This window comes from Camelus bactrianus, chromosome 17 (assembly GCF_048773025.1).
Source record: "Camelus bactrianus isolate YW-2024 breed Bactrian camel chromosome 17, ASM4877302v1, whole genome shotgun sequence".
NCBI classification, from domain to species: Eukaryota; Metazoa; Chordata; class Mammalia; order Artiodactyla; family Camelidae; genus Camelus; species Camelus bactrianus.
In genome coordinates, this window is record NC_133555.1 from 45,222,195 (window position 1) to 45,248,705 (window position 26,511).

The window sequence follows — 26,511 nt, forward strand, 5'->3', positions numbered from 1 at the left end:
GGAGATTCTCCTCCCCCATCTGTTTTCCTTTAAAAAAAAAAAAAAAGCAAGCAAATTAAAGAAAGAAAAAGAAACAATGAAAGGATACATACAACACCTCTGCTGAAGCAAGGCCAGAATGGGACAAAATTCTGTAGGAAAATTCACATGTGAGCCTGCATGTGTTTACACTCAGGTCTCAAACCGTGGAAGAAGATGGTTGCATGAAAAGCTCCTCTCTAATCTTTAAAGTATAAAATGTTTACTTCTCTTTCATTGGCAAAGAAGGAGCACTTTTTTTTTTTTTTTTGGAGGGGGTAGGTAATTAGGTTTATTTATTTTTTAATGGAGGTACTGGGGATTGAACCCAGGACCTTGTGCACGCTAAGCATGTACTCTGCCACTGAGCTAATACTTGCCTCCTTTTTTTTAACCCCAGTTTTAATGAGATAAAATTGACATATGTTCTGGTTTTATTTGATAATAACTTTTGCATTGCTCACACATCTCGGTGAATGTTCACTGAGCTCAGATTGGCTCCAGGTGCTGAGGAGACCACTCCTGAGGGCAGCTGAGGGCTTGGGCCATGGCTTGCCCTCACCTGGAATTCTAACCATCTCTGACAGTGCTGGCCCCCACGATGGCTTTGTCCCTTTAGAGTGGTGTTTCGCAGCCTGGGGCCTTCTACATGCTTGTCCGGCAGGTTGATTTAAGGGGTGTTTCTTTAGAAAACTCCCTGAATTCTGGTGAGCCAATAAAGAGAAAGAGCTGGGATGTATATATACTGTTTTTCTTTTTTTATTTCATTGTTATGATACAGGCATGGTTATTTAGGTTGGACACCAAGGTTTTTTTTTTAATTTAAGTATAATTTACACAGATGTGAAATTTTGCACAGATCTTAAATGGCAGATTTACAAGTTTTGACAAATTACACACAAATATATTTCTATTTCATCACCCCAGAAGATTCTCTCATCCTTCCCAGTCACTACTCGAGTGTTCTTTTCCCATCCCCACAGCTTAGTTTTGCCTGTTCTAGAATTTCTTCTTTATGCAGTCACGCAGTATGAACTCTTTTGTGTTTGGTTTCTTTCTCCTAACATGATGTTTCTGAGATTCATCCAGGCTGCTGCCTATATAAGTGGGACCCAAGATGTCACTCACAGCTTGGTGTTAAGACTGGGACAGTTGTTCCACCCGCAGGCCTCCACACCAGATACCCTCTAAAGCCTGGTTTGTGGCCCTCTATGCTCTCCCAAGTCAGTCTCTTTCCAGGACCGAGCGAGTGCGACTCCCAGAACCGCCCAGGCAGCCTCGGGCACCACCCAGATGGCCGTGGGGCCGTCACCAGGAACCTCCCCTGAACAGCTGCCCTCTGCCGCCCCCCACCCCCCCCCAGTAAAACTCAAAAGGAAACTGACCCCTCTGCAGATCAAAATTCAGATTTGTTTAATTTCGACTGCACACAAGTGCTTGATGTTTTGGTGTTGATCACAGATATGCAGTCCCAAAAAAAAACGTAAAAAGAAAAAGAAAAAAGGTGGTTATGGTGGGGAATCCAGATCTCAAGGGCAGTGTATATCAGCCTCTGTAGAACCAGGATTCAGAATGAAATCTTTTTTCTTTTTTGAAATAAACGGAAGAGTCCCTCTCCATTCCTCGCTCGGAAGGTTTCAAAGGTCGTCACACTGAAGCCCGGGGGCGTTCATCTCCCCAGCGGCCTGGAGAAGGGAGGAGGTGGGAGGGAGAAGGGAGGGAGCACACAAAAGCGAGCCGTGCCGTGAGGGCTAATGTTTCCTGTTTGCCTGGAACCCCCTCCTCTGTGTCCCCTCCCCCAGCCCCCTCCCAGCACTCGGGCGGAAGTGAGTTTGCTCCTTTGGAGATTAAAAGGATTCCGAATTCCGATCAGTCCCAATAACCAGCCTACTGAGAGGAGGAGGAGAAGAGGCGGCAAAGCAGAGAAAGAGGGGGGCGCGCGCGCGCACGCACCCCGAATTGGGGAGCTGTGCAAAGCCCCAGGAGGCCCGAGCGCACGGCGCGAGCAAAGCCCGGTAGACGCAGCGCGGCCGGGCCACCCGAGTCTTGCTCGGTGACTCCTTTCAAAAAGAAGATGACGCGGGCGCTGGCCGGCGGCGCTGACCACGCGGCTCCCGAGCTCCCCGCGCCGGGCCGTAGCCGGTTCCACTGATTCCGGCGCGCCCCGGTGGAGGCTCCGTCCCCGCGGCTAGGGATCGGAGGGGGGACCAAGCGAGGGCGAAATGGCCCGATGACAAAGGAAATGTGATCCCCCTTCGCTGCCAAGGTTTCAGAGAGGACGGACGTGAGGAGGAGGAGGGGCGCGGGGCGCGCGCGGAGCTCGGATAGCATTGCACGACGGCTCGCGCGGAGCGGGCAGCGAGTACATCTAATATCTTCCTGCCGATGAATAATTCAGGACGGCCCGCGGGGACCTGCGGCCCCGCGCTACGGCGCGGCTAAACCAGAGGAGAAGGAGCGCGCGGGAGGCGCCCAGCCTGGGCGAGGCGGGGGCGAGAGGGCCCCGGGCCGCGTGGGGCGCGCGTGCGTGTTAAGCGCCGGCAGCGCGGCCGGGTTAGGCCGGCGCGCGGGAGACTCGAGGCGCGTGGGGCGCGCGTGCGTACTACACTCGTGCGGCCGCGGCCGGCCCCCACTAGCTGCAGCTGCGGCGGGGCCGACCGCCCTGCAAGGAGGCCGCAACGGGCCGTGCGCAAGCCCGGAGCGCCGCACGCCGGGCCACCCAGGAGCCCCGGCCACCGCGTCATGCGGCGGGGCGGCCGGCGTCGCGCGGGGGGACACGGGCTCGGCGTCGCCCCGCTCCCGCCTTTACTAGTTTGGGGAGCCTTCCTCTCCCAAGAAGAGACTAACTAAATCCGTTTAAAGAAAAGCCACGCACCAAATACTCGTCGAACCAAATTCTACTTCTCCCGCCGGGACTGGGATTGCACAGCGGACTCGACTTTCGGGGACTCCCCACGGCTGGCGAGAAGCTAAGCTGCAGCTGCTCCAGGGAGTCCTCTGACCTCCCTGCCCCCGCTCGCCCCTCGCGTGTCGGGACTTGTTCCGGCGCTCCCGCTTCGGAAGGCACGCAGCCCCCACGTCCTACTCCGGGAGGAATCTGTGTCGCCTCTGGAGAGTGGCATTTAATGCCCGCATTGTCGGGGTGGCAGCGCGCGGGCCGGACAAGACGAGGCCGAGCGGGCCGCGCCGCTCTGGTGCGGGCGCCCGGATTGCAGGCCTAATCGATGCCTTTTTCTGAGTGAGTCGGCGGCTCCCCCACCCACCTCGTCCGCTCTCTCCTCCTCCTCCTCTTCCTCTCTGGTCTCCTCCCTCCTCGGGCCTGGTTGCAAATGGCTTCGTTCCCTGAGACCGACTTCCAGATCTGCCTGCTGTGCAAGGAGATGTGCGGCTCGCCGGCGCCGCTCTCCTCCAACTCGTCGGCGTCGTCGTCGTCCTCGCAGACGTCCACGTCGTCGGGGGGCGGCGGCGGGGGCCCCGGGGCCGCGGCGCGCCGCCTGCACGTCCTGCCCTGCCTGCACGCCTTCTGCCGCCCGTGCCTCGAGGCGCACCGACTGCCGGCGGCGGGCGGCGGCGCGCCGGGAGAGCCGCTCAAGCTGCGCTGTCCCGTGTGCGACCAGAAGGTCGTACTGGCCGAGGCGGCGGGCATGGACGCGCTGCCGTCGTCCGCCTTCCTCCTCAGCAACCTGCTCGACGCCGTGGTGGCCACAGCCGACGAGCCGCCGCCCAAGAACGGGCGGGCGGGCGCCGCGGCAGGCGCGGGCGGCCACAGTAACCACCGGCACCACGCGCACCACGCGCACCCGCGCGCGGCCGCCTCGGCACCGCCGCCGCTCCCGCCCGCGCCGCCGCCGCCCGCGCCTCCCCGCTCAGCCCCCGGCGGCCCCGCGGCCTCCCCGTCGGCGCTGCTGCTGCGCCGGCCCCATGGGTGCAGCTCTTGCGACGAGGGCAACGCGGCCTCGTCGCGCTGTCTCGACTGCCAAGAGCACCTGTGCGACAACTGCGTCCGCGCGCACCAGCGCGTGCGCCTCACCAAGGACCACTACATCGAGCGCGGCCCGCCCGGCCCCGCCGCCGCCGCGGCGCAGCAGCTCGGACTCGGGCCGTCCTTCCCTGGCGCGCCCTTCTCCATCCTCTCGGTCTTCCCCGAGCGCCTCGGCTTCTGCCAGCACCACGACGACGAGGTGAGTGCGGGGGCCGCGGCATGGCGGCGTGGGGCGCGGGTTTGTCCCCCGGGGGGCCGCGTGCGGGCTCGCGGGGGCCTCCGGACTGGTTCCTAAGCCAGGGAAGTGTCCACTCCTTTCCGGATTCTTTCTTTTTCGTTTGGCTACGTGGCAGTTGCTGCCACCAAGTAGATCACGACCTGGGAAGTTTTGTATATAGAAGACCTGGTCTCTGTGCGGGCCTCCCCGAAGGGTCCCAAAACTTGAAGTCCCCCGCTTCCGTATCTCATTTTCTGTGTGGCAAAACGGTTAGGTATGAGCCGGGAAGAGGTAGATGTGTGTCTGTGTACTCCTGGCCTCTATGTGCTAGGGTCCCTCATCTGCTCCCCGACGGTTCCCGGGGTTGGAGACACCCCTTCTTCTTGATGGACTTCGATTTTTTTTATTTCTGTTTGATAAAGCGTGCAGACTATTGTTTTAGTGAGACACGGGATGGAAGCGTGTGTGTGTGTGTGTGTGTGTGTGTGTGTGTGTGTGTGTGTGTAGACGCAGTCTCCTTGTGCGGGTACACTAGAGGCCTTCCAGCTTGGTGAGGGCTCTGCTTTAGGCCCCCCACCCCCACCCCCCAGGTTTGTTTGTAGAATTCGTCGACTGTTGCTTTAGGTACGGCATGAGCCAGGAAGAGATGGCCGTGTGGGTGAGTGGGTGGTTGTGGAGTGCGTGTGCAGACCTGGTTTCCACGTGCGCCCTTATGAGGGAGGACTGTACTTTTTGTTGGGACGCTGGTAGTCGTTGCCTCCTTGTGTTGGGTAGGAGGGCAACTACGGATCTTTGAGGGCCAAGGGGCCTTGGGTTTTCAGACCTTCTACTCCCGCGGTTCTGGAAAAAGCGTGTTTTGGCCGCTGAACTTCCCTTGTGTGGAATCGCCCTTTGGCCTCGTGGGCCCTCCGCTGCTCCCGGAGAAGCGGACTCGGGGGACCTTGCCCATTGCCCTCACCCAGCTGGGAGTCCTTGGGCCATCCCCGGCTGCGCCGGCTTCGATCCCTACGGGAACCGGTTTCCCTGGTTGGGAGGTGTCCCCACCCCGTTCAACCAGGGGCTCGACTTCCCATGGAAAACAAGCCGACCCAGCTGCAGGCGGCTCGAACCCGGTGCGCAGAGTCCCAGGGCTGCATAGCAGCCTTTGGGCTTGATTTGGCTCTTTTGGCTGTGGAATAAACCTTTGTTGCTTTTTTTCACACCATGTGACTACTTCCCATCCACCGGAACACACCAGAGGGAAGTTTTGAGGCGCGCACCCTCTGTTGAGTGGGTCGGTAACTTAATGCAATCTGTACCTGTAGACCGGTGAGACCTGGTGCTATGGTCTCGCCTTGGAGGGGAGCAGATTTCAAAGTCGGGGTGGGAGTTGCTGCCTGCGAGGTGGAGCGGGCGTGCTGGTTCCGAGCGCGGCTGAGGCTTGCCCAGCGCAGCCAGCTCGGCTCCTAACCTGTTATTTGGGGAGGAGGGCGGAGCTATTGCCTGCTGGCCTTCAGCCGGCTTCTCCTATTGGAAAAAAGTTGAAATTCTAATGTACTTGTTGTGGACGCATCATTTTTTAAAAAGTTTCCTTCTAGGCATGAAACATAGGGGGTAGTTTTTTTTTTTTTCTTTCCTTTTTTAAGTTTCAAGTGAACTAACCTTAAGTTTTCCCACATTCATGGGTGAATGTTTCTAGAAAGTTCTTTCAAAAATGGATTGAGTCAAATACCGATCATTCGAATCCCAAGAATGGAGAGAGAGAGCCAATTCACTGGGAAGATTAGGAGGAGGGGGAGCCGAGGGAGAGGGCGCCTTGAATCCGCCACAATTTCCCTCCTGGCAGGGGCGTTGATTGAACCCTCCCTCCCACCAGTTGAGTTTAAATGTCAGGTTTTATTTATATTCCCAGTTAAAGATCCACATACGTTTTATTTGGGCTAAAACAGTAGATGCTCAGTGTTGCCAGACTTGTAAAAGGTTTATACACTTTTTAAATTATAAAACCATTCAAACGGTATGGGAGCGGATTAAGTGAGAAGTGGCACTCCCCTCACCCTGGAAGGTACCTGGATGCCTTGAAAATCGGATTTTTTAACTTGTGCAATACTAGATTGAAGTTGAGCAAAAGCATTAAGGGATCACATTGTTAGACGAGCTATCCTTTAGAAACATGAAATTTGCTCAATTTTGAGCAAAAATTCTACTCGTTGATTTTTTTCATTAAAGGAAGGAAACTTGGAAGTTTATTTTTAGATCTCTTTAGTCGTTCCTGGATTTGGGATGTTAGAGAATTCAACTTTAAAGGGACAAAACAATGGGGTGAATAGAGAACTTGAAGTGTTAGGAGGTAAGTCAGGAGGTTCACCTGGGGGCCCCACTCACGGCCTCAGTTCTTTCTCTCCTTCCAAAAGAGTGACCCTTAACAGCTTTGGAATATTGTTCCTGTAAAAAAAAAATGTAGTTTTCTTCTGGTTGGGAAAAGAAGTCTGAGGGCACTTGGGAGGATGACCTTCCTGTCCTCTGTCTGATTGTGAGGATCTGAATGCCTAAATCCATGTATTGTAAAATGTACACGTACTGTATGTATAACCTACTTCAATTTTTGAAATGTGCTACTTTCCTGAGTTGCTTCCCGTCTCAACAGGCTCCATTAAATAATTCAGAGCTTCCTTGCCTTATGGGGACTGATGCCACCTGACCTTGGGAAGGGGGCCCCCCCGACCCTGGCTTTCCCCATTTAATTTTAGGGAGGGTGTGGGGGGCAGCTGGTAGGGTCTCTTCCGGAGGACTCTCCTTGAACATCCCCCTGGGAATGGCCCCTCAGGACTGACAAGGTAGTCTGAGCCTTTGGTTTAAAACATGACTTTAAAACCAAAAAGGAGGGAGGTGAGCTTTCCAGCAAAAGGATAAGAGTTGTTTGCTCCCACTCTATATTTGGCCCATTTCAAAAACATAGTTTGGGTGGTCAGTTCCAGAGGCCTACAGGCCCCGCGGACGGACAGATGGACGGACGGATTGGCGGGCGGGGAACTGGAGACAGGGGCCCCGGAGAGGTGGGGGGAGGCGGCGCGGGACCAGGGGGGCACAGCGGGACTGGGCGAGGGTCTGCACCCCTTTGCGAGGTGAGGTAGAGGGTGGACGGGACTGGAGCGCGCTGCAGCAGCCGGCCCAAGGTGCCCTTTAATGTTGTTACTGCAAATGGGATGTGAGCCCCGTGCTGCCTCGAGGCGACACTGGGAGCAGAAAGGGTGTGTGTTCAGGGCTGGGCGTCAGGATTCTGTACGTGGCGAGAGTTCATTCTGTAAATGGAGAGAGTGGGGTAGGAGCATGTTCCTGTTCTCCTGTTCCCTGGACTTTGTCCCTGGGGGGAGGGGGGTGACACAGTTGCCATCTTGAGGGATACTTTGTAAACTGTCACACCAAGGGTATCAATATTGTTCCCAGTTAGGAAGGCAGTGGGGTGGGGGTGTTTTTCCTGAGTCTTCTAGATGGAAAATGGGGTGTAGGTATTGGTAGAATTAATTTTTGGTCCCTGCATTGGACTTAAAAAAAAAAAAAAAGTTCCTGGAAAGATAAGTCCTAGAATTCCAACCCAATGTGACCTTGAATATTGAGCCATTCTAGGTTTGGAGGGGGACTGGGACTGTCTTTCCCCTGAACACCATTCTCAAAATCAGCCTCAAACCACTTTGAGGAAGGCGGTTTGCTGCCTAAAATAATTGGTTGTGGAATGAATTCCTGTCTTGTGATCTTACTTCGAATAAGTCGAATAAGTCACTAAATGACGATTGTGCTAGTGTTGGCACCAATGTTCATTCTATTCTGCACTCCCAGAGTCTGAGCTTTTCAGGCATGCATACCCAGTGGAAGTTTTAAAATGCATGTGCATGTGTTGTGTAAATTGTAAAACTTATATGCAGACTTTTTTTTTTTTTTGATAAGGACAAGAGAAAAAGTGAAGATATATGCATTCTCATTGTTTCAGCACCCCATTTTTGACCCGTTCCGTAGGCTAGGTGCATGTGTGTCTGCTTTGCACATACAGCTCACCTATTCACCAGAAAACCGAACTTTCCATACCTTGGAAGTAACTGGAGATTTCCTGCTTTGAATCCAGTTCAGCAGGAAGGGAGATGTTTGTAGATTGAAATCTGTTGAATTAAGAAAATGCTTGGTGAGACTATATGGGAGAGAATTGTTCATTATTGAGATCTTAGTAACTTAGCTTTACGTGTAATTTACTTGTGGGCCTTTTAAATATTCACGTTGGAGCTGAGGAATATGCTGTCCTCCATTGAAGTGCACCGAGATGGGCTTTATCAACATGGCTCCCAGGGAGGTGGGCCCTGGCTGGTTGGCTTGCGATGGAGCGCTCGCCTCCAGGCACAGCCCGGGGTCCTGAAGGGCGCTGGTAACGTTGAGGCCGAGGAAGTGTTAGCACTGTCTGGGGAGACTTGAGACTCGTTTTCCTTCCTAAGGAGTAAACACTGGTTTGGGGCTGCGTAGACTTGCTTTTGGTCTGCAAGGTCTTTATTTCCCATCTAGGGATACATATTTTGGAAACAATGAAGATATTTTAGGAAGAAAACAGGCACTTTCTCAGACTTCGTTCTTCCTGTGATAGTACTGCACACTGTTTATGATTCAGGTGTTTTCAAGTTAAATAGTTGTACATGGTATAAAGAAATCTGAAAGTGAAGACTGAGTAAAATCCCCCTTTTCCCCCCACGTGTTCCTTCCCATTTTAGCCACTTAAAAATACTAATTTGAGAGCCCCTTTCAGATTTCAGGGTGCTACAACCAGCAGTAAAACCTACTTTCCTGAAGCACTGCTTAATGGAAGCAACTTTCTCCTCTGTCGTGTACAGTTTTGAGCACAGCTGTTTGGCTATTTATATTTTCATTTTAAAAGCAACTTGTGCATATATGGAAAGGGAATACCTTTGGAGGAAGATAAAAATGAGGTGAAATGGTTAAAATGCTTTTGTTGTTGACGTAGTTTGCCAGAAGAAAGGGTTTAAGTTCTTCTGATTATGAGAAATTTTAACTTCTTTGATAATCCTATAGCTGTAAAGTTTAGTCACCTCCAAGTTGTATTTCCTTTGGTGCTAACTTAAGTCACGTGAGTTGCTTTTTCTTACCCGTTCCTCACACTGGGCATGGTTTATTTCAGATGTATTCATTCTTTGTGAATAAAGGACCGTTTCTATGTCATTCCTTCAGGACACTTCAGGGAGAGGTTGAGAAGAATTCTACCATGCAGGCACTTTCAAAGTGGTGGTCCCTCCCCGCTTTCCGCATAACACTAACAGAGTTAAAGGCTTGGCTCACTAAAGGCTGTGGTGGCCTTTTCTTATTTTGGAAGAGAGCAGAGGAAAGATGTTGATAAAGAATTACAGTTACCTAAAGGGAGCTCGATGCCACCATTGGAGCCCACTCTGTTCCCCATTTCCTCGACCTTCCAAGCTTTGTGACTTGTAGGAGGGAGCTCGAGCCATCTTTCCTCTTCAGCTGATGTGACCTCATGCTACTTCAGTACTAAATTATTCTTCTCCCTTTGAGGTTTTGTCTGTACCCACAAACGTAGTTGACTGAAACCAGACTGACTGTTTTGACTGACAGAACTCTGACTTTTTAACAGAAAAATTGGGAGGAGTACGGGGCTGAGCTTTGGCTATTTATATCTGAAACTATTTGGCTTAAACCCTATTCCAGCATAATTCTTCCCCTCTTCAGATTGCCTCTCCAGCTTCCTTCATGTTTTAGATAGTTTGCTTACAGTTGGCTTTGAAGGGAGGGTGGAATGACGAGGGGGGACAGAAAGACCCCCAGCTGCTGGGTTGCATCTCCCACCCACACCCAACTGAGATTTTGGGAGATTGATTTTCAATCTGAAGACATCAGGCCAGTATTTTGTCCTCCTTGATACAGGTTTTCTGTTACCCCCCCCCACCCCCGACAGTTCCTTACCTGAGCTCCAGTTCCCACCCATTGAGTCCTATTTTGAGTAAATCTGCGTGATGACCCCAGTTTAATGATCAGTGCGCCCAAGAAGTTGGTAATTTGTTCAAAACAATTTTCCACACACATGCCCTACGGAACTGTGCTCTTTGGTGATAAAGTTACTACTAATAGGTTAGCAACCTGAAGTTGCAGGTATTGAGAAGGGGACCCTTGATCATGAATAAGGGGATAATTCTTGACTGTGATTATCAGACAGGCTTCTGCCGAGTTGCAGATCCCGTCTACATTAATGGAATTTGAATGAAGCGGAGCAGTGTGCACAGGAGTACAGAGTGGGTCAGAGCCAGTTGTGTAGACTGAGGGCGCCCCCCCAACTCCCTCACTCTGAATTTTGAGAGCCCCTGAGAGGACCCCCGTCCCCCCAGCCTCTGTCCTCTGTCAGCAACTATATCCTTTAATTGTTACTTCTGGAAAGTTTTGTCTAACATTTCCTTCTAACCTTAACTGTTTGCAATTAAAAATGTGTTTTTCTCTTGATATGCCAGTGGGTTTTTGCAAACTTTCCTATCTTTGACTAATTGAGATAATGACAGAAATGCTCTTGTACTAAAAAGATCTGCACGTGTAGATTTCCTGCTAACTGTGGGTCTGCTATGACTTCTTCAGCACAGGTGTTTACAGAATGAGAATTGTGAATAGGTGACATTAGCTGTCGCGATTATGGGTTAGATAGACCACCTCTGCAGATTGTGGTCTGTGCCTTCTGCCTCTATTTGGGATCAGTGTCAGAGGGAGATCTTCCTGACTTAGGATCATCTGTAAGCTTGTTTTGAATGCTTGTTGAGCAGCAAAGTGGCTGTGGTAAGGAAAGTTTTAGTCGTAGTTGGGAAAATGTTTTTGTGATGTTTCTGATTAAAGGTGTCTGTTTATTTAGCTTTATTTTTTACTCAAGCACTCTTAGTGTGGTTTTAGATCGAGATTCTTGCTCAGCCTTTGTTTTCTCATCTATAATAAAATAGCAGTAACACTTTGCAGTGCGTGAGGATTCCAGTTAACCGTCATGGCAGGGTCCCACAGTAGAAGGCAGCTGTAAACACTTGTAATAGCTTTTATTAATAAACTGTTAAGAGTATTGAAGCTGACTCCTCACCCCACCCCACCCCCTTTCCCCAAAAGGGGGTGCTGTAGAAGAAAACTAATTGTCAGCGCTGGAAATTGTGGCTGAGCTGTGCTTCTCTGTCAGTTTGCTGTGATCTAAGTGGAAAGATGTAGTGATTATTTCGGGTGATTCTAGGTGAACTGGAGAACATGCATAAACTTTGTTTGACTTTAGAAAAGCTGGAACTCAACTTTAACTTCTGGTTTCTAGACCATTTTAAGGTTCCAGGGCTCCCTGAGCCGAGGGGCAAAGAGGCATGAGTGTACTTAGAGGCTACATCAATGCCCTCAGCTTTTTTTTTTTTTTTTTTTTTTTTTTTTTTTAAGATGGAAGGCCAGTTTCTCTGGTCACATTTTATGGGATGTATTTGAGAACCATTAATCTTTAAAGTCTTGATCTTTTTTGGAACCCTGGCCTTTCAAGGAAACGGATCAACTTGCTCAAGGGAACAGCCTGATTTCAGGGACTGGAATATTTTATAAGCTTTAATTTCACGGTGTTGTCAGGTGTGTGTTCAGGTGTCCCTGAAGAGGAAACCTCAGTTATTACAAGAAAGACCTTAAATCATCGTGGAAAAATGGCTCCTTTACAAAGGGGGATACAGGCTGGGGTGGTGAAAGGAACTTATCAGGAACTTGCCCTGGTCCAGCCCTCTTCACAGCACTATTTATATATAATATTTGGCAAAAATTTTTTTGAAACTAGTCCTTAAAAATCTGATATTTAGTATTAAATACGTTGCTTGAATCTTTAGCTTCTTGTGTCTTATCTTGTTTTCATCTTTTCTAAATTATTGCAGAGAAATTAAATAGCATACAGATAATTACAAACGGGCCACTTTTGTCTCTTGGCAAAAGTGAGTGTGACAGTCATTACTGTGACTGCCTCTCCCCTCCCAGGATTAACGCGATGCAGAGTATTACCAGAACAATAATTCAGCAAGGAAGAAGCCTTGCGTTTTAATTGATTTCTAGAACTGATGACTGCATCTCACAGGAGAGCTCTACAGTATCCGAATGCGATGGTGCTTCCTCTGCCGAACAGCCTGACACAGGCCTGTTCTATCCGTGATCTTGGGCAGTGGAGGCCGCCCCCTGCCCCTGCCCCAGCGTCCTTGCACCGAGGCGTCAGCACTTAAGAGCAAGCACTCTGGCAGTAGTTGGTCGGGCTCTTACACCAGATCTGGCCTTGGTTGATGTTAGTGGATGGATTGAAGGACCAATTCCAGGAAGATTTTGTCGGTTCTCAGAGGTAATGCAGGTTGGGTTTGACTCAGAAGATGCTCAGCTGTGTAAATGTCATCTCTCACATTAAGCGAAAGGAGGGGAGAGTTTCGGGATGAAAAGGGCAACAGTAAATGGGGAAATGCTTGTAGCCTCTTGGTAACAAGAGCATGAGCTTTAGAGTAAGAAGACCTGGGTTTACAGTTCAGTGTTACCCTGCAGTAGTGGTGTGACCTTGGACAAGTCACTTAACCTGACTTTTCAGGTAGGGGTGGTAGGAGTTACCTTTTCAGAGACCTATGGTAGAGGGTGTTATAATTTACACAGAGATGCTTTGAAGAAGGAGGTAGAAAAATTTGTGTTTCAATATACACGTACATAACCATGTGTGGAAAAAAAATTGTCTTCAGCTTTTCCTGCAAGTCGCAGCCAAACGGGTAAAATTCCTTTTTCGTGAAGTTAAATACGCTGCTTATCTTTCTCAGAAAAATATTACCTGGTTGATGGCCAAGTAATATTTGGTACCATGAAATAATTTGGGCAGTTCCTTATTGCCAGCAGGACTTGATGTGTTAAGATTTGTCATCAAGGTATTTGAGTGTCTGCTGCTGAAAATCATGCCCCTTGGTGAAGACAGATAAGAACAGTCTGAGATCTGTTCCCTCCCTGAGCCTCCTGGTTTGTCTCTTGGAGAAGACAGAACTGGAAGGAAGTAGGTGAATGGGGAGGGGGTTCTTACCTTCCTACACGACAGCCCTAAATGTGGTCTTATTTACATCACCAGAGGAAATCTAGGAGTTTGGGCTGAAAGAGGAATTTAAGATGAAACTTGGAGGATGGTGTGTTACAGGAAGAAAGTGGAGAGAAAGACAGAAGTGGGTTTCTAGGAGCCTGCACTGGATTGACTCTAGAGGAGAGTGTAATTTAGATCTTCTACCAAGTTTTTCCTTTTGACGTCCCTAAGAAAGGTGTTAGGGTCCCCTCCCCCTTTTTGTTGTACAGTTGATTTACAATATTATTAATTTTAAGTGTACAGCATAGTGATTCAGTATTTTGATGGATTATCCTCCATCAAAAGTCATTGCAAAATAATGGCTATAACTCCCTGTGCTGTATTCTTGTTGCTTATCCGTCTTGCGCTTAGTAGTTTGTATCTCCTCAATCCCCTGCCTTTATCTTGCCCCTCTCCCCGCTGGCAACCACTGGTTTGTTCTCCATGTCTGAATCTGTTTTGCTATTTCACTTGTTTTATTTTTTAAAATCCCACAAATAACTGATGTCATACTGTAGTTGTCTTTCTCTGTCTGATTTGTTCCACTGAGCATATTTTCTAGGCCTGTCTACATTACTGCAAATGGCAAAATTTCGTTCCTTTTTTTATGGCTGAGTGATATTCCGTTGTAGATCTGTACCACATCTTTATCTTTTCATCTGTTAATGGGCACTTGGGTGGTTTCCATCTCTTGGCAATTGTAAACAATGCTGCTATGAACATTAGGGTGCGTGTATCTTTTCAAATTGGTGTTTTCATTTTTTTCCAGATACCTACCCAGGAGTGTAATTGCTGGATCATATGGTAGTTGTATTTTTAGGGGTCCCTTTTTACCCATCCTAGTGGCGTGGTTACTAATCTGTAGAGGAAATAACTGTCAGTCCCTGAGCCAGAGCCACCTTAGTTACTTCAACAGATAATTTAATGTAAACAATTGTCGCCTGTTATTTGAGTTGTTAACCTGGGAAGCTGAAATGCAAAGAGAAGTAACTGGGAAGTAGCAGCTGTGGGCAGCAGCTGCCATCCTAGGCCTGGGAGATCCAAAGAGGAGCGGTTGGAGTCGGTAATACTTAGGGGGAGGGTTCCTGTGGGTTTGGCTTCTGGGTAGGGACGATGAAGCCAGTTCTTCAGTGTTGAAGACTGGAATCTGGTGCCGCCCCTGGAGTGACGACCCAGTGTTGCTGGAGTAAAGGAGTCTGTTGGGAAGCAGGCAGGAGAACGTGTCCTGTCTCCTCCAGCAGCCCCTCTTGTCAGCATCACAGGGATTCAGCAGGCAAAGTAGAGGATGGATGTGAGGCTGGGAGACAGTAGGAGCTCAGCAGCACAGCTGCGAAGGTGCCACCCGCTTGGGCCAGTGCTCCAGCGGCATCACTTGGTACTGGACTTCATTTGACAGTTTCATGAAAATAGCAGGGAGACCTCAGGCTAAGGAGAACCGGGATGTGTGCAGAGTTAGCAGTGCCGTCTGTCCCCGTCCATGTGACTGGCCGGCTTGCTGTTGACTCTTGCCAGCCAGCTGCACGCGCCCCAGGCGGCACCCCCGCCCTGCGCCCCGCCCAGCTCTGTCCAGTGAGTGGTGTGCTGGCCAAGAGAGGCAGACCTGTGTGTGTCCTTCATACATGGATTATTACACAGTTTAAGTGAAAATGACGTGGGTACAGTTTCTATGTAGACAAACCTGAAATTCTGTGAAGACAGGGATTTGGTAAAGTAGGAGGCCCGGGGAAACAGCAGTGAGCAAAATAGCCCCAAACCCCTTTCCTCGGGAGCTGACACCACCCCAGAGGCCTGGGGATTCTCCCTCCCTCCCCCAGAGGCCCTGATTTGTGTTTTGGTCTGGCGCCTAGGGGCATCTGTGGGTACTGCCCTGGGGTGAGCTGGGCTGTCTGGGCCCATTGTGGTCACAGCCTCAGTGAGGGGAGGAGCCTCAGCCCTGCAGGAAGGAGCCCCCCTCCCTGCTTCCCCTTCCTCTCCTCTGCCTTGGAGGCGGCCCGTCCCCGCCACCCCCCCAATCCCAGGCTTTGTCCTGCAGTTCGTGCTGCATAACTTTAGGCTGGGAGGGAAGACTTCACTTTATACTCTGGTGATTTCCTATTTGATGTTTTTGGTATTGTTCTTGTTTATTGAGGTAAATGTACACATCGTAAACTTCGCCTTTTTTGGCGTACAATCTGCACGTTTTGACAAGCATGCGGTGTGCAGTCACTCCTGCTCCCAAGACAGAGCAGTTGCATCAGCCCGTAAGTGCCCGGGCCCCCAGCCTCGGGCAGCCAGGGACCTGCTCTCCAGCCCCATCGTTTTGTCCTCCCTGGAAGGTTATGAAATGGAGCTGATCCTTGTTGTTGTTGAATCCTTTAGTGAGTTTCCTCACTTGCCGGGCCGTGCATTCACAAGTCATCACGAGGTTGCTGGTACCAGGAGTTCCTCCCTCCCTATTTGTAGCTGAGTAGTTTTCCATTGTATGAATGTACCACAGTTTACACATTCACCAGTTGAAGGGCACGTGAGTTTCCTGTTTTTGGCAACTGTGACTATTTATGTTAATGCCTGGAGTACGAGCGGTGTCGGGTCTCTTTCTCCCTCTGGAGCCCCCGTTTTGATCCGCAACATTTGTCAGCAAAATTGTGTGGCCATGAGCCTCCTGCTTTCCTCATCCTTCTGTAGGGTGGTAACGTTTGCTTCTGTCTGCCCAGGGCTATCTTTTTTTGTTTGAGAATCAAGTGAATTATTTTCTGATTAAAAATTGCATGTGCCGTATATATAAATGCAAGTGAAGACAAATCCAAAGTGAAGGAACAGTGCTGGGGGCGGGGGGCGGGGGTGGGCAGTGGAAGCACCCAGTCCTGCCCTATATTTATTGTTAATAATTTTTTGGAAAAATTTCCCTTGGTTTTTATTTCCTTTGTTTCTTTGTTGCTACCTTTATCAGAGCTCTGAGGGATTTAGAGGTATTCTAAGAGGAGAATTTATTTTCCCAATTTAATTGGATTTTTAAAAAGTCACCTGGGTGCCAATAAAAAATTGAAAAAGATAGCTCAGATCAGCGATGGATGAGTCCAGATACTTGGAGCTTTGAGGGAACCTTGGGAAGAATCACTTCCATGTAACGTGGATAAAGTAAGGTTTAAGTGTCTCCACTTTCAACTGAAGGTGACTAGAGAAAAGGGGTTTTCATGTTTGGGTTTATATTTGTGGTGATCAGTGGAAACCAGTTTATGAGGGGACAGCAAAATCCTCTCCTGGCGAGAGAGAGCGGTTAATTCTAGACAACATTTGGGGCTCACTTCAACAGCTGCTAATTTTGTAATCTTATTATTTGTCCTTAAGTGCACTGTGCAGTAAAAACACAGATGTGCCTTGATATCTAAGAACTGAGGTATCACTGTTAATTTTATTTATTTAAATCTATTTTTATTGAAGTACAGTCAGTTTACAGTGTTTTGTCAGTTCTGGTGTACGGCACAATGCTTCAGTCGTACAGGAACATACATTCATTCTCATTCTTCACCACAGGTTACTACAAGATATTGAATATGGTTGTCTCTGCTCTACAGTATAAACTTGTTTATGTCATTGTTAATTATATTTAAATGTTAGTAACATAGAAAAACATGCCAAAAAAAAAAAAAAGGCACTGCCTGTACCCGGGCATCTCAGCCTGTGCAAATGCTTCTCCTGCAGCTAGTTTTGAGGTTGGAAAGCAGACATTCCCCTCTCATAAAAGGAGGGATGGTGTTGACATTTGGTGTTTTCAGCATTTGTAGTTTCCCCTGAATTGGTTGTGTAGGGTCTGCTGCAGGACCAAGTGCAGAATTTGTCTGAATTTAATGTTCATCAGTGCCTGTTTGTTCCAGCCTCATAGAACTCATTTTCAGGGTTTTGGGGAAAGGATTGCATTTCAGGCTCTGTTGCTGCCTCGTGGAATATGATGGAGGAGGGGGTGTTGCTTAGGGGGGAGTCCAGAGTATCCAAGGTATAATGTTCTGTGGTTTCAGCAGATGAAGAAAACAAAAGTAAAAAATTAACTTGGGGGTACATCGCTGTGCTATCTGCCAGGCCCTTCTCATTTCGCTTCCACTTGGGAATGGTGTCACTCACCTGGTGAGGGTCTCACCCCATCTTGGTGCTAAAGGCAGACAGGTTTGCCATGCTGAACAAAAAAACCCCAGATGAATGAGTGCTTAATAATAATAATAACTATAGAACATTTGCAAACACTTGATGGGGGTTACAAAGGAGAGAAGAGGAAACAATTTTGTTTGAAATTTGTGTTCTTTGAACAGCACTGAAAAGTTTTGTCTTTGTTTTTTCCCCTTAACTGACATTTTGTTTAGACTTCACAGCAGTTGTCATTTTGGGTGGTAATTTTTCCGAATATGTCTCTGACCATTTATTTGACTTTTCTTTCTTTCCTGCACCATCCTTACCTCGTAGTTGCTGGATGAATGGAAAATGGAGATTTTTCTCGGGGCTGCCTTGTATTCTCAGGAAGTAACTTGGACCAGTTAACTCTAATCCTGATTTAATTATGCAAGTAACACATAAATATCTTTGTTCAGATTATCTGTAGAAAATGATTAGAAGAGTTCCCCCAGCCCCACTTCTTCCCAAAGGGTGTGATCTGGGTGTGTGTTTTCTTCCAAACGTTAACAGCCATTCCCTCCCCCCACCCCCTCAACACACACAAGTATAGAAACACAGTCTTAAAAACATGTAGACATCTTTCTGTACTTTGCTTGGCATTACTGCGCCAAACTTGGTGTTCATAGTCTGCAGTTTATTTAGCTGGTCTCTGGGATTTTCTCTGCATTGGCCATTGCCATTGATTTGTGTCCTTGTTACTAGTAGTGGGAAGACCCCCCCACCCCCTCCCCCAGCCAGGGACGTGCTGAGATACTGAAGGGGCACATTTGAAATGTTAATTTGCTCCTGAGAGCCTGCCTCTCTGCCAGCCACATTTCCTCCCACCCACCCGGCCTTGTGGCCATCCATCTACTGGGAGAAATGGCTTGTCCTGTTGTTTTACTTTGCATTTCTGTGATTACTGTGGGGTGGGCATCTTTTCATTTGTTTATTGACCATTTGGGTTTCCTCCCCGAACTGCCTTGAATCCTGGGTCTATCTCTCCTGGGTTTTTCAAAAACCATTTTGTAGGCATTTTGGATAAATACCCAGTCCTAGGTGTTTCTTGCAGAGGATTCCTGGGCTTGCCTCGATGAGGTTCACTTGGTAGACGTTTTAAATGTTAGTGTGATTGATCGTCTTTCAGTTTCTCGACATCTTGTGGCTTTAATCCTACTTTAGAATACAGTCTTGGTGTCTTGTGGGAGGTGAGGATCTAATTTTGTCTAGAACAAATGATGAGCCCGATGTCCTGACTGCTAGTGAACGGTCTCATTTCCCCCTTTTCTCTGAACCTTACATTTCTGGGAAACAGCTCTGAATATAGCTGTTAGCTGGGGGTGGAGAGGGCGGGTATTAAGGCCTTTACTCCATGAGTGCCAACTGGGTTGCAGTGTAATGTATGTATATTGAGTGTTCATGCTTTGTGGTCCTATACCGGTGATGTCCCAAAAATCTCTTTGATGTTTGGTAGCTATGAAGGAAACAGAGCAGATGAGTGCCAGTGCTCCTGTGAGGCGTCCATCAGGGTTGGAGCACGTGTTGCTCTGTTGCCTAACTGTGTACCGCTCATATTGTCCAGGGCCCTACCGACCCGCCTTTCTCCCGTTATTTTTTTTTTTTATCTTCACTGGGCTTTTTAAACTGGAAGAGAAGTAGTCATTTTAACACAGGCAAGGGTTAAATCTTTAAAAAATACACACCTTGCTAATTCCCCTTCCCAGATGTAACTGCTGCGGTCGCAGGTTGGATTGTATCATTGGCCATATTTCCTATGCCTTTGCAGCATTATGACTCTGTCTTTTATTTAGTCCTTCATTGTGTGCATACACTGACGTGAATAAAGCTGTTTCAAACTCTCATTTGTACACTGCGTCTATAGTTCTACGTTTTGCTTTGTTTTTTAAGTCTAATAACCTGGTACACCCTTGCATGACAATATTCAGCTTGTTCACCCAACACCATCTTTACTGAGGTGTAGTGTAGTTTAGGCATGATCCGATGCCCTCATATTAAGCACAGCTTTTGACGGATTCTGGCAGATGTATAATCTGTGCTACCACAGCCACAATCGAGGCAGGACATTTCCACCACCCTAGAAGGTTCCTGGCTGCAGCAGTGCCTTCAGCGGTAGTCTCTGGAGAGTTTGGCATGCTGCTCTGGCCATGGGTCTCGGGAGGATTTATGGAAACCAGAGCAAGACGTGGGCCTTTGGATGTGAATGAGTCTTGCCATGGCTGATGTCCTGGTTTATTGCTGATGCGGGGGTAGCTGTGAAACGCCCTAAAAAAAAATCTTTAACCTCTGAGACATTTTGGCCTCTGCAAGGCCCAGATTATATCTCTTTTTTCCACCTCTCTTAAACATTTGCTATTTCAGGGCCACAATGCAAATGGTCAGGGAACATTGTTTTCCAGCAAGCAGTTGCCTGCTGGGAGGCAAATTCCTCCAGGATTGCTCGGAAAATGTGGAAGTGAATTCCGTTCCATCAGCACACTTCTTATTGAATGTGCCATGTGCCTGGCTCTCTCCGGGTGTTTGAGGACACAAAGGAAGAAAACGGAGGTTGCCTTCTGAGGACTCTTAACATCACTATAAAGGGAAATAGAATGACCAGGGATTTGGGGTGTTCTGATGAGTGAGGTACATGTAAAAATACTAAATTGTTTCTGGTTAAGTATGATAGCTAAATTCAAGGGCTCAGGAAAGGGTGAGGCCATGGAGGAGTGAAGTTCTAACAGCAGAGTGCCAGCTTCCTGCGTGTCCCTCAGGAGAGGGTCGGTGGAGGGGAGTAGAAGCTGTCCTGTCCTTGAGTCTAGGACAAAAAATCCATAGCTTTCCAGGCCTGCCAAGTCAGTTGGAGGTGACACGTTGGTGGCTTCCATGTCCAAAGACTCCTCCTTTTAGGAAATTGTTGGTTTTGAGCTTCTTAGAAAATAAAGAGTGGTTCCAGAAGACGTGCTTCACTTTGGGGTGGGGACAGTTCCTTGCCCCAACCAGCAGCTATTGGAAACCTCCGTCATTCGGAACTGCCTTGCACTGGTTTCAGGCTGTTTTCCTGTGTGCAGAATTGTTGCATCTTCAGTTTAGAAAGTTGATCATCGAGTTTTGCTGTGGGGGGTGGGGTCCTTCACCTCCGATACTGTCACGGTTCAGAGCTGGTTTCTGCACTGTATTTTGGAGGCGAGGTAATTAGGTCTATTTATTTTTAGAGGAGGCACTGGGGATTGAACCCAGGACCCTCCTGCATGCTGAGCACATACTCTGCCACTGAGCTCTACAACCCTCCCCCACCCCTGGTTTCTGCACTTTCCTTCTTCCTCCTGCATGGTGTCTGGCCCAGGGAGAACTGGGTTGGCTGAAGGAAGTGGCAGGTTGCTGAGCTGTGCTGGGACAGAGTAAGGAGAGGGTACTGGGTACAAGGCATGAAAACAAACTCTTTTTGGTGCAGGCAGAGGTGGGTGGTGGGTGGGGAGGGACCCAGGTACCTCGGCAGAGGGGGAGGACCAGGGTGGTGCTCCAGGAAAAAAGACCTGGAGCCTTTGAGAGCATTTGAAAGACTGGGAAGCATTTTGCTGAGGACTCCTTTGGCGATTAGAACTTTATCTGCAAAGCAAATGTTCAACCAATGTTTACCGAGTTAATTCAAACAGGCTCCAGGGAACTGTTGGCCCCCCCTTTAAAACCTGTGGTTGGGGACGGTGAGAGGGGACTTTCATGGGAATATTGGGAACCACCTCTGCCCTCAAAGCAGTGGAGACCCTTGCAGTTGCCAGCCTGTCCCCAGACTTCTTTACCAAGGTCTTGGAGAACCCAAGTCTCTCCTCTCCCCTCAAGCTGTCTGAAGATCTGTCCACTGTGGTCCCCAGAGGTGCGTGCCCATGCACACGGGAGAGGGAGACACGCTGATGTCCTCAGTTCTCATCCCTGCCTGCTCCCCTTCCGGAGGTCCTGGGCTGGGGCTCCCTGGTTGGAATCTGCCTGGAATCATCTCTGGCGATGCAGGAAAAACAAGCCCGCGAATCCCACCCTCTCTGTTTTGAAGGACAGTAAAATGTTTGCACTGGTTACAGTAAAAGCCAGTCCATAGCAAGAATACAGAGACCCTCGAGATAAAGTTAATGATTAAATGCAGAGCTTTTTGGCCTGCTTCCTTTAGAGAATTTTCTCTCTTGAACTTTATTCCCGGTTAGAGACTCAGCCCCCAAATTGCTTTCCGTGTTTATAAGGTCCAGTTCTAATATCTGCGCTGGAGTCTCTCCTCGGGCCCTCATTCCTCTAACTGGACGTGGCGGGTGTGGGCTCTTTCTAGGGCCTCTTGTTGGGGGCGCTTTTTTCTGCCCCGTTTTGTTTGGATAGCACCCCACCCCCAGGCTTGGGGCAGCAGGAATTTCCCCAGGCTCTTTGTTCCTCCAGAAGGGCGGCAAGGGCTGCCTCCCGGAATGTTGATCACCTTGGCTTGAGTGGCCAGCACCATTGAAGCCGTAGGTCTCCACTCCTGGGGGGTGGTTCTCAGGGCTCCATAGGGGTGGGGATAGAGGGGGTGCATCTCCCAGTTCAGTCACCCTCGGGCTGGATTAAGTGAGCCAGCTTTTGTCCTAACTACAATCAAACTAAAGACTCTTCCCCTCATTAAAAAAAATAAAACTTGTTATGAGGGTTAATCTCAAATTTCCGGACTCCCCTTCTCCCCTTCTCGAGATTTGCTCCATCCAAGTGGGGACCCCCCCCAGAACTCACCAGGAGGCCCACTGACCAGCATTGCCAGCTCTAGCTACCCCCCTCCAGCCCCCCAAGAGGCTCTCAGTTCATAAACAGTAAATACTTTTTTTAGTTATGAATATGCCCCATGCAATATTTGCGACACACCTAGAGAAGAAATTGTCGGAAATTAAAATTTAACCGGGTGGTGCTGTATTTTATATGGCAGTTCTGCTTCTGACACTCCTCTTACAGCTATTGGGAGAGGCCGGACTTCCCAACCTGAAAGGCGGGTTCCCCAGGGGACCACCCCTCCCCCACTCTGCATCTGGGTCCTACCGACCCTTGTTGCACAGTTCCTCATAGGTGACTGCAGTTTGTCACAGGACAAAATACCTGGAATAGGATTTCTCTGAGCTCCTCACCCCTACCCCAGTCGCTGCAGGTCCTGGCAACCAAAAATTGGTTAGAGAGAAGGAGGCTTACCTTGGAAACCAAATGCCAGCTTAGGAGTCAGAGAAAGCGTAGCTCTTTCCCCCTGCTCTTGATCCATTGCTGCCGAACACTGCCCCTTCTGCCGCCCTGCCGCCACCCAGGTCGTTACAGGGGTAGGGTATCTCATTTCTCCTGTCCAAAGGGTTTCGACAGGAGGGAGAGTAGTTCCCGGATTTCTGGAAGAGGATTTGGTAGGGAACTTCTTCCACACACCGTAGGGGCTCTGGGCACCTGTATCTGCTTTTCTCTACCAGAAGAAAGATTGACCCTATAGGATTTCAGCAGGGATTTGCACAGCTCAGAGAGGAGGGGATAAGGGAACCCAGAGAGCAGGTTACACATGCATATTTGGGACTGTTGAGGAGAGGGTGACTTGCAGGCGCATTGCTGTGTCTGAATTTGCTGCCAAGAAGACTATTGGTTCTCTCACACTGATGGTTTGACAATGACGTAATTGTGTAGTACTGCCCATTTTGCTTCGACTGCCAGGAAACTCAGAGCCAAACTCCTGGTTTCAATCCAGGACGTCTCATTGGCATGCCTTCTCCAGGTTTGTTTCTGCATGTTACTGGCTTTCTTTTTAAGCTGCTTTTCTTAGAAATGGGTAAGAGTTGCTGAAACAAATTTCAGTAAAAGTTGAGTGAAACAGCCTCTCTCTTGCCTTCCGAGACAGCCTGCACTCTGTAGAGTGTGTATCTACCTTTACTTTAACTGCCCCCGGAAACCCCACCCCGTGTACATCTCTCTAAATAAATCTGGTTTTACTTAAAAAAAAATGAATGAAAGATGAGGGAGTTGTAAGCTTAAAAGAATTAAGCCATTGTGCCAGCGTAGTACTTGTCAAATAAGCACGTAATCCTCATGTATGCTCTGTCCATCCCTGGACAGAGTCCGGCCCGTGCTGAGGGGTGCTGAGGAAACTTGCTGTTGTGCGCCCCGCATTGCTGCGGGGGCAACAGGACCTCTGAAGCCCTCACTTGTGAAAGTCAAAGCAATCTGAGAGACCCCAGTGTCAGTTGTGTCCCCTGGGGGCTGTGGCCGTGTGTAGGATCTTCTGACCCGCGTCCCTGTCTCCTCCCACCCTGGGAACCCTTCTGTTCTGCAATTTGGTAGAGCTTGAAACCCCTTCTTGAGGGGCGGGAGGAAGTGGTTAATCCCCACTTCCTTCCCTGGGAGTTTTATGGGCCTCGGGGAGCCTACCTTACTCTGGTCTTAATGGTCATAAATGACCCTCTCCCAGGGCAGGGGCCAGGCCCCTCGGAATCTTTGCCCAGACTCTAGGCAGTTAGGTGCTTAATAAATGCTGTTTGATGGGGATGCCCTTGGTTTTCTGTAGTTGGGAGGTGGGATGGGAGGCCTTGGAGGATCACCAGGGTGGTGGCTTGAGCCCTTTCCAGCTGGGCCTGGGCTGGAGAGATTGTGACTGAACAAGGGCCCCCTGGGTACTGGGTTCTACTGGATGGGGGCACTGAGAGGCACAGGGGAATCCTGGAGGGGCGGGACCTCACGCTCCTGCTGTTTGCAGTCCCCCCACATCTGGCCTGCGTGACTGGGTAGGTGGGGGAGAAAATGGAAGGTGCCCATAACAGAGGGTTGAGTGATTGTTGCATTTCAGAGAATCCCTCCCCACCCCATTCCCTTTGTTTCATTCATCAGCATTTTAAGATGTAGCAGTTACCCCTCAGGAAACTTCATTTTTTTGATGAAAAAAGTGTTTGAGATTGCCTGGCTCTTGGGATTAAGTAAGGGATGCTGGGACCTTGCCAGTGGAATGATGGCTGGGGTGCACTGCACATTGGATGTTACTGGGGCGAGACAGCTGGGAAGGTAGGCATCTCTTCTTTTCCTTGCTTTCTAACTAGTGCCCTGCCTCCCCCATTCTGAAGGTTTTAATGAACTGTTTTTAATCTTCGCCGGGGCTGCCCGCCTGCATACTTATCCCATTACCTGCTGAGTTTCTGTTCCAGCCTAGCTAAGGACAAGTAACATTCTGGGAAGGAGTCCTTGCCCAAGGGCTATTAGAACCTCCCTGAAAACTCGTGTCTTGCTGCCCTCCTGGGACGGTGTGCAGCCAAACCCCAAAGCACCCAGGGCAAGCAACCTGCGTTAATCTGGGACCTGCCCATGAAACTCACACCAGCCCCAGGAGGCGCTCCTGGATTTAATAATGTGCAAATAACATGTACCTTTTCTGTTAAGGTGCCTGGAGGTGAAATAAAGAGGGAAAAGTGTCCTAAACTTTGAGAGCAGAAGCTTTATTTTATGTAGAGAGCATTTTTAGTGACTGCCTACTCTGAGCATGCTTATATTTTCTCATTTCAGTCTTTATTTCTTGCTAAAATCAGCTTTTTCCTGTTTAACAGTGACGGGAGTTGATTAACCCTGGGGCTCCCTACCCCACAGAGATTCTGATTCTTTAAAAGTGAGGTGGGGTTCTGATTTGCATTTTTAACAAGTACCTTGGGGTTCTAATGCAGGTGGCCCGTTTGAGAGAGAGATTTAAATGGTTCCTTGGGAGAGGGGATTTAAGGTCACAGCAGAGCCCTGAGCACACTGTTTCATTTTTTTGTATTAGCATTTTAAGACCCAAATATCAATCACAAATTCTCTTATCATTCATCCTAAGTGGCTGGAGCTGAGTTACCAAGTCTGTTGATCATCAGGCAGGTACCCTGATTTCAGCGGCCCTTGTTAGTGGCGCCGCTCTAACATAGCATTTCTTGCTGCTTCAACTGCAGGCTGTAACATTACAGACTTTGGATCCCATCCTCTTTTCTGAACCACTTTTGAAAAGAGTCAGGGGCCACTCTGTTTCTGAGAAATTACTTTGTGTTCCCAAAGTTCTCCGATCTTACTACCATCGGGATGAAAATCCAGTTTAGACCGGTTAACGAAGACAGCGAATGTTTTTGCCTGGGTCAGAGTGAAATTGCCAGAGTTGTGACTGCGGACCTCTGCTGTCCACAGACAGAAGCAGCTGGAACAGGGCACCCCCACCAACACACACGCACACACATCCACACACACCCCGGACGGGATTCCCGGTGCCCGCGCAGCTGCCAAGGGAGAGGCTGCGTCTGTTGCCAGGTCTTCAGCTGCTGCTCTTGCTGCCAGCTGGCACCTCCTCTGTCTAAACAGAGCCACGCGGGGGCCACCTGGAGGCCTTCCAGGTACCGGTCTGCAGGGCACGGGGCCCCAGGCCTGCGCAGGCACTCAGGCTGCTGGGAGGCTGCAGAAGGGTCTCAGGGCCACTTGCAGGAGAAAGGAAGGGTGGAAGCAGCTCGGGCCTTCCTCCCCGTGACTTGTGGAGGTGCACACTCAGCTTTCGTTTGGGCTTAAGAAATAATAATTCTAGAGCTACACTGCTATTCTGTGGGAAAGGTATCTTTTCATACTGTGCTATCGCCCAGGTTTTTTTTTTTTTTTTAATCTCCATGTTTCCTTGAAAGACTAAGTCAGTAAATAAAGCTTTTCTCTTTTTTTCTCCCCGTAAGTCCTCTGTCTAGTTGTTTCATCCAGACTCTACAGTGGCAAAGGCCACCTTGAATTCATTTGCTGCCCCCACCCCCAGCAGAGCAGCCATTGACAAGTGCATGGAGGAACGTTCATAATGGGACACATCTTCCCCATGTGTCCCTTTCATTTAAAGGTTGTATTGAAATAGCTGCTGCTGTGCTGTGGTAGGGAGTAATTTTAAGAAAAAGCTGCAGATACATGCTACCATATATAAAATAGATAAACAATAAGAACCTACTGTACAGCACAGGGAACTATATTCAATACCTTGTAATAGCCTATGATGAAATAGAATATGAAAATGAATATATATGTATAAATGAATCACTATGTTGTACACCAGAAATTAACACAGCATTG

At 49.0% G+C, this 26,511-nt stretch overlaps 1 protein-coding gene across 1 annotated transcript in view; it reads left to right on the forward strand.

The window, feature by feature from the left end:
* Positions 1–1,699: 1,699 nt before the first annotated feature.
* The window catches only part of TRIM71 (tripartite motif containing 71), a 62,675-nt gene continuing 37,863 nt past the window's right edge, over positions 1,700–26,511 (forward strand). Inside the window, exon 1 of the mRNA XM_074345345.1 lies at positions 1,700–4,199. Within this exon, the coding sequence (XP_074201446.1) occupies positions 3,348–4,199 (852 nt within the window). The 5' untranslated portion in view covers positions 1,700–3,347. The remainder of the gene's footprint in view (positions 4,200–26,511) is intronic.